The sequence below is a fragment of the Ictalurus punctatus genome, chromosome 26 (assembly GCF_001660625.3).
Source record: "Ictalurus punctatus breed USDA103 chromosome 26, Coco_2.0, whole genome shotgun sequence".
NCBI lineage: Eukaryota > Metazoa > Chordata > Actinopteri > Siluriformes > Ictaluridae > Ictalurus > Ictalurus punctatus.
In genome coordinates this window covers 6,659,501-6,667,500 of record NC_030441.2, presented here as the reverse complement: position 1 = coordinate 6,667,500, position 8,000 = coordinate 6,659,501, and the positions used below count along the sequence as shown (strand labels likewise).

Sequence of the window (8,000 nt, the reverse complement as noted above, 5' to 3'; positions counted from 1 at the left end):
CAATGATAAGCCATTAAAAGGAAGTTCAGGTACCTATGTCCCAATGGCACAGGAAACAGTTTTATGTAAGATGGAATATTAAGATCATCAATGACAGGATAAGCATGAATAGGAACCAGCAAATTCTCCTCCCCCTAAAGAAAAACAAATGTGTAGCACAACCAATAAGGTCTGGGTATAAACAAATGGGTTATATCATTTCTTGTCTGTACTTAATGCTAATGTAACTAAACAAAACATAGCCTGACCTTGCAGTGAATCCGGATGCTGTCAAAAAAGTAGCGCCACTCATTTGGACTGAAGTGTACATTAATAGTGTGAGCAAGTCCTGGAATTAGTCGACTCTACATGTAAAACACACCAGAACTTTTAGAAATATTAAGTAATAATAAGTACACAAATATACATTCTAACACTAAATAACGAAGAGTAACAATGATCTCTATTTGCATAATTACCTTTTGTGTATATTCAGTTCGAAAGTACTTCGTTTGGGTAGGAAGAATATGGACATGGATCACCTCAGGAGAAATATTAATCAATTTCTGTTAAGATAACAAAAAATAATGATTTTACCCATTACTACTTACTTTCCTTATGTGCATATAGAAAACCTAGCCTAATGTAAATAAATCAGTTTTAGAACAATGGGCCTCATTTCTCAATCTTTTTGAGTAAGATAAACCAAACTAAAAATTTGTGCCAGATTTACAAAAGTTTTAGAAACGCTGATTTTATTCATACTTATGTGCATATGTTGATAAATGCCAATCACTGGTAAATTACCAGGTACTTACACGGCACAGTTTATAAGCTCTAATGAAGTGTTGTACAGCATAAAAAAAAAAAAAGATGCCACGGCAAATGCAAACAACTTAAACACTGCCTGTGCCATTGTAGCCCATTCTCCTTTGGACATTATCAATGGAATGGCATTCTTAATGGAATGACTGCTCTCAGTACTCTTAATTTATGGATTTATGTTTGCTTTGCTTGCATATTTAATATTTCTTTAGTCAGTGCCATTAATATCAAATGCTTTCACAAATTTCATTTAAACATGACAGTGCAATCTATTTGTAAAAATACTGTAACTCATCACAAATTACATCATTTGAAGCCGATCAATTGAAGTTAGTTAGTTGTCTTCTGCTAATTTACACACACTCTGGAGTAGAATCCACATATTTTTCTGAAATGACTGGATTTTTATGAATACCAGATTTCTTGTGTAAATGCTTCTCCAAACAATTTACAAATAAATATGTTTATATCCAGCTTGATAAATGAGACCCAACATACAATATGTGTGTATTTTTAAATTACTGTTCAAAACCACTTCACATACCACAACCTTTTTGTAGTCCTTTCCCACTTCAAACCCACTAAAATGCAGTTCTGATGGTTCAGCCTCAACAACGTTATTGCTCTTAACCTTGGTAAAACTCCCTGTAGAAAGAAAAAAACTTTTTGCATTTTTTCTCTTAAACAAATTGAAAAACTCAAAGCAAATTAATATATATCAACCTATCAGTCCTATCAGTTCAAAAGTAATAGAATTGATAGCATTCAACAAGTATTCAATTGACCCAATTACAAATGCTAACAACTTGGGGTTTCACTTTTGCCTAAACTGTTTTATTGTTGTCGATTGTTATACTTGGGGAAAATGACATTTTACAAATCTTTTTTAAACCATGATTTAAATTCAACCGTAACTACAGTTTCCATCATGCCTTTTGTTATTCTCCTGCATGGAAGATGTTTGCTGTAGCAGAATGAAGAGCTTTATTTTTCTAGTTGCTGTGACTGACAAGGCTACAGAACAGCTGACCTAAGCTGAGTGTAAAGCACTGTCAGTGTAGTAGTTTGTTAGCTATATCTAGTACAGTTAGCTAGTTTACTCCGTTTTGCATTTACAACACATGGTTGTAAATGTTCATACAGTCTGTGTACATTAGTCAGTATTAACAAAACTGTGCAATGTGCTGAGAGGTAAGATGATGCTGTGTCCCAAATTCCCATTTTTAATTCATGCACCTGCTAGGACTAGGCACAATACATTTTCACTTTGTTTATGCCACCAAAGTGTTTGGAGAAGGATTATAGGGCGCTATTTGTGACAGGGCCAGTGTCAGCTCTCATCTTACATTAGCCTATAATGAATGTGACCATTGTGACAACCTCAGTGAAATATTTGTCTTGAAAAACATCATCTTTGTTGTCTGTGATCAGGATTCAGTATGGACCAGTTATTCTCTTCATACTGGTAGTGGCATTTCACACTTGTTTACAAACTTCCACAAAGGGAAGAAGATAATCAATACTGTATTAAATGATTAAAAAAGGCCCTAAAACAGTGATGTAGATGCAATGACACACATTATTATGATATCATACAGCATTTCATGGCATTGTTGAAACTTCTCATCATGCATTTTAAGACATTCCAGCAAAGTCACAAAGTGAGGTATGATACAATATTTGCATTAAATACAGTTGTTATTTAGCTCTCTTTCTCTGGAACCTTCTGGTTGGGTTTTTGAATCATCAGTGGTGGTTCTGAATGAACCCTATGCAGTGTTCATACAACCACAGTTACATACTTAGCTTCCAGGGCTGGCAAGAATCACCTGGAAAATGTATGCCACAACATCATGAGGAACCACATCAAGGAGACACAGACAGTGGGGAGGACTCTTCCCCTTCTTTTCAGGGATTATCTCTTGGAGCAGTCAAATGATGAAACCCTGACCCAAGCCTTTGGCCAAGTGAAACTAATTGATGGTCAGCTTGCCCAGCCAAACTCTGTCCTGCTCTGTCCTACACCTTTTTTTTTTATCATCAAAAGTGATGCAGGACATTCAAAGTAAAGAAGAGACAACCCAGTTGTTGGTTCCGAATATCTGCATGGAAATGCTTTTTTGATTTTCTATGTGAAAATATCATAATACCATTAAAAAAAGGAAGAGGTGTTCCTATTAAAGGGGCCTGTGTTTGTGTGAGTGTGTGTCTGTACAGTCTGAAAGTATTAGAACGGGAAGGCCAGTTCGTTTGTTTTTACTATACATTGAAGACTTTTGGGTTTCAGATAAAAAGACGAATATGAGACAATAGATCAGAATTTCAACTTCAACTCTAGGAACAGATGGCCTTAACGTAAATTATAGTCAATAACACTTAATATTTGGCTGCATATCCCTTACTTGCACTCGCTGCACCAAGCTGGAAACCCAATGACATCAACAAACTGTTAAATTCTGCTTTTGCGCTTTTCCAGGCTTAAACCACAGCATCTTTTAGTTGTTGTTTGTTTTGGGTATTGTCCCCTTTCAGTCTAATCTTCAGGAAGTGAACTGCATGCTCAATTGGGTTAAGGTCTGGTGATTGACATGACCAGTCTAAAACCTTCCACTTTTTTCCCCTGATGAAGTCTTATATTGTGTTGGCAGTGTTTTTGGTTAGTGTCTTACTGTGTAATGAAATTCCTCCGAATTAGTTTGGATGCATTCTGTGGTATGGCCTCTATATTTCTGTTCTTCAAGTCTTCTTTGAACAGTGGATTGTGATACCTTCACCCCCACCCCATGGAAGTTGTTGGTGATGTTAATGATTGTTTATGGTTTTTCCTTCACAGCTCTCAAAATGTTGTTGTTGTTGGAGTTGTTGTTGTTGTTGTCTCACAGCAACTGCTGTTGTTTCCTTTAGTTGGTCTGTTTGATGTCTGGTTGTTAGTAGGCCAGTGGCTTCTTTCTTTTTCAGGAAATTCCAAATTGTTGTATTTGCTGTGCCTAATGCTTATGCAATGGCACTCATGGATTCTACCTTTTTCTCATCTTCGAAAAGGCTTGCTTTTCTCCCATAGACAGCTTTTGAACAATAAATGCAGTTTTCACAGATGAAACCCAAGGCTTAAACTAAGAGTAGACATTCAGAGCTATTAATTGTTTAAACAATCAATAGGGCACACCAACAAGAAACACCTATCAGTAATGTTCCAATGTTAAAAAAAAAATGGGTGTGTTCAAACAAAAGGTTTTATCACATATAGATGTAAATATCAAGAAATGAAAACTGAAATTCTGATATGTCATATTTATCTTTTGATCTCAAACCCAAATGTCACTGAACAGCAATGGTGTGCATGGCAGATGGCAGGGTTGTAAAGAAAAAGCCACTGCTCTCCAAAAATAATATTGCTGCCCATCTGCAGTTTGCTAACAATCATGTGGACAAGACACAAGGCTATTGGGAAAATGTTTTCTGGATGGATGAGACCAAAATATAATTACTAGTTTAAATGATAAGCATTACACCTGGTTCACACACACTCTGTTTGCAGTACATATGCAGTGAGTATTGCAGTATGTATGCGGTGCGGAAGCAGCACACACCATTACGCTTTCACATAAGACGCGGTTTCAGTATGCTATTGATCCATGGCTATTGGCTATCCATGCTATTGATCCACATTCAGAAAAGGACATGAAGGTGGAGGGTGACAGGACTTTGAATGAAAGTTTAGAGCAACACAGTACAGTAATACAATCTTTCAAAGACATATTCATGTTTAAACACAATAAATATAAACAACGTAATATTCCATTCATTACTTTGATAGATATTACGTTGCTCAAGCAAGTGGCAAAACATTTAAACATGGTACTGCTCTTACGTGAAAAAGGCATTATCACAAACATTTTAAATGAAAACTTACCATCCTCACAAACAGTAAAGGAAACTGCCTCTCATGTGTTTTCTTTTGCATTTAAATCTTTATACAAGAAATCCTGTGGGTCATTCACAACTTTCTCCAACCAACCAGTGTCACGTGATTGCTGCTTTCTGCTGAGATGCGAGTGTCTCCCCCTCTCACCCACACATTGCACAGCTTGATATATTGTATTTCACATTAAAAAAATATATACTTTAGATATAATTTTGACCACATTAGTTATTTTTGCAACTCCTGGTAAGTGTTTTGGTTTTCTTTGCGTTACTTAAAGTAATCAGATGACTGTGAAAAACAATAGGATACTTTAATTATATGCATTTATGGGGAAATTACAAAATTTTCGTGTTAATCTGTGTTCATTTTGAAAATGAACAATGTGCTATCACTTTAATTCAGCGCGTACAGCACAGCAAAAATAGACTTGGTGCGGAAACGATCGGTGCACTGCTGCACTGCACTGCTCCTGCCTCATTTGTTTAATTTGGTTCTCTTTTCTACTTTTAGGACTTGTGTGAAAATCAGATCATGTTTTATACGTTTTATCATGTTATATTTATTCAGAAATATAGAAAATTCTAAAGGGTTCACTAACTTTCAAGCACCACAGAAACTCAATTAACCAATCTACAGCAGAATACTCTGAAAGGAATAACATCATGCCAGTCAGGTGGATGGGCTACAACAACACAACTCTACATCAGGTTCCACTCCTGTGAGCAAAGAACAGGAACCTGAGGCTACATTGGGCACAGACTCACCGAAACTGGGCAGCTGATTAATAGAAAAAAATGAGGTGATGTCCCCCCCGTTTCTGATTATTTGAAGTATTTTTGATGTGAATATTAACTGAAGCTCTTGACCAGTATCTACATGATATTATGCAGTAAGCTGTTGCCACATGATTGGCTGTTTGGATAATCGCATGAATGAGCAGTTCTTCACCTTTTCCTATTGAAGTGGCTGATGATTATGCCGTAATTAGATTTTTTTTTTTCTACAATAATTTTTTTCGGTACTCTGGTCTGTTACCTAAAATGAAATTGACACCTCTGGTTTAGGTCATGAATCATACTCTTACTAGTTTCAAGAAGGTGATGAGAGACTTTGGAGGTCTTCGTTGTCTCCTCCACCAGTTGTCTAAGAGGTAGGATTTTCTTTTTCTTCACATTTTCGGAGAAAGTGTTTGGAGTTTGCAGCACGACCTCCATTCCTGACTGGCTCTATAAACAGACTTCAAGAAAAACACTCTGCAGAATCGAAGAGAAAGAAACAACTGCATGGTTAATGACCGGGCAAAGTCTGTACGATGTCCATGAAGACTAACTTTTCTTTCCACAGTAATGTCTCTGAGCATAACCAGGCTATTAGATTGTTATATTTGTTTGCGAAACAAATGATCACCCACAGAGACAAATGCAAGATAAAACAATGTTTTCATATTACCCAAAGACGTACAGGACTCTAACGACGCAGGTTACTTTTCTGTTTATTATACACACGCGCGTTGTTCCCTAACCATAGGCGCCATGTCAACAGTTCAGTCACCATAGCGACGACAGCAACGTCATTGACCATTACAGGCGCAAACTGCACACCAGTGAAAGTTTTCAAATTAAAAGCTTGAAATCACGGCGCTTTCAGTTTTTCCTTCTCCCAGACAAGCCTTAACTAGGGTGCCCCCTAGTATCAGGTAAGAAAGAAAAAAAATACAGGCAGGTGTAGACCTCAGTTTTGTAAACCGCGCGCGCACCGCGTTAAAGTTGGACATTCGCTGTACATTCGAGCTTCTCTGTTCTATTTCTCAAGAAATAAACACACAAAAATGACATAATGTGTATTGTCTTAATAATGTGTATTGAGTGGACATAGGACCAATACAACTGAATATATTTTTTAAATTTCTCCAGTTAAAGCCCGCGGAAGCCAATCTTTGGGAAACGCTTTACAGTAATGGAGCCAGTAAGGGAAAGTCTAAAAAGTGCATGACTGGGCAACTGTATAAGATTCTACTAAGGTTATTGTCGTCTACTTCACAGGATATCTAACTTATTGCAGTGTTAGGATACAGTATGGATAAAGAATAATTTTTTTATAGCATATATATTATTAATGATATACATTTTTATTACACATATAAACTTATCATGCCATATAAAAATCTTATACAGTTGCCCAGGCACTTTTAGACGGTCCCTTAATGACTCCATTACTATAAAGCCTTGATGACCCATCCATCCATCCATCTTCTACTGCTTACTCCTTCTTCAGGGTAGCGGGGGAACCTGGAGCCTATCCCAGGGAGCATCGGGCACAAGGCAGGGTACACCCTGGACAGGGTGCCATCACAGGGCACAATCACATACACACTCACACACCCATTCATACACTACAGACACGCCAATCAGCCTACCATGCATGTCTTTGGACTGGGGGAGGAAGCCAGAGTGCCCCTGCAGAAGCCCCCACAGCACAGGGAGAACATGCAAACTCTACACACACATGGCCCCGGCAGGAATCGAACCCTGGACCCTGGAGGTGTGATGCGAACATGCTAACCACTAACCGTGTGCCCCCTTAATGACCAGTCTTTCCCAAATATTGTCTTCCACGAGAAAATTAAAAAAATTCCGGTGCTTATTACTTGACTGCAGTGAGTGGACAGGGGAAAGAGTAAGGAAAGAGAAGAGGAAACTCAAAATAATAGAACTAACACTCAAGGAAAATCAGTCCAATTGAATTGATCAGTGGGAGAGATCAGTTCAGTTTTAACTAAAATCAAGCAAGTAAAATCTGATGCTGCCTATCTTAAAAAGTGCTGAAAGTGTTTTTGGATGAACTGAGAGTATTCCTGGTGAGATTGTAACAAAAACAATGTGTACAATCAGATGTTGAGTTTATTGAAGTCACTAATAATCCTCCTTGTCGGTTTCTCTCTCTAGGCAATGTGTTAGTGAGCAGTAGTCATCCTTGATGGGTCCACAATCCACGCATATTCCTATGGATAGACTGAGTTAATAGAATTTTATTTTAACTTGGGCCTCACATATACAGACATCCTCCATATTTTGAGTGTTAAGCACAGGATTGTTCTGTCTGACAACCCTAAAACGAACCCTGAAGAAGAATGGATCATTTAGCCAGGGTAAAAATGGACAATTTAGCAGAAACTGATCAATTCATAAGGGAGGAGCTCCAAGGCTCAGGGATTTTGCATGGCTACAGGTGGATGTACACTAAGTGCAAAGAAAGGGAACTGTCTGTAAGG

General features: G+C 37.6%; 1 protein-coding gene across 7 annotated transcripts in view; it reads right to left on the bottom strand.

Annotated features, from left to right (window-relative positions):
• Nucleotides 1-6,318, bottom strand: part of cfap221 (cilia and flagella associated protein 221) — a 26,574-nt gene extending 20,256 nt beyond the window's left edge. For 5 of the 7 annotated variants that reach the window (XM_047151257.2, XM_047151261.2, XM_047151260.2 and 2 more), the window contains exons 1-6: nt 6,179-6,276; nt 5,814-5,982; nt 1,349-1,449; nt 459-545; nt 249-344; nt 34-134 (exon numbers count right to left, since the gene is read on the bottom strand). In XM_047151257.2, coding sequence (XP_047007213.1) covers nt 34-134; nt 249-344; nt 459-545; nt 1,349-1,449; nt 5,814-5,943 — 515 coding nt within the window. In that variant the 5' untranslated portion in view covers nt 5,944-5,982; nt 6,179-6,276. Of the gene's footprint in view, nt 1-33; nt 135-248; nt 345-458; nt 546-1,348; nt 1,450-5,813; nt 5,983-6,178 lie in introns of all 7 variants that reach the window. The other 2 variants (XM_047151258.2, XM_047151259.2) reach the window with 2 other exon arrangements.
• Nucleotides 6,319-8,000: the final 1,682 nt, after the last annotated feature.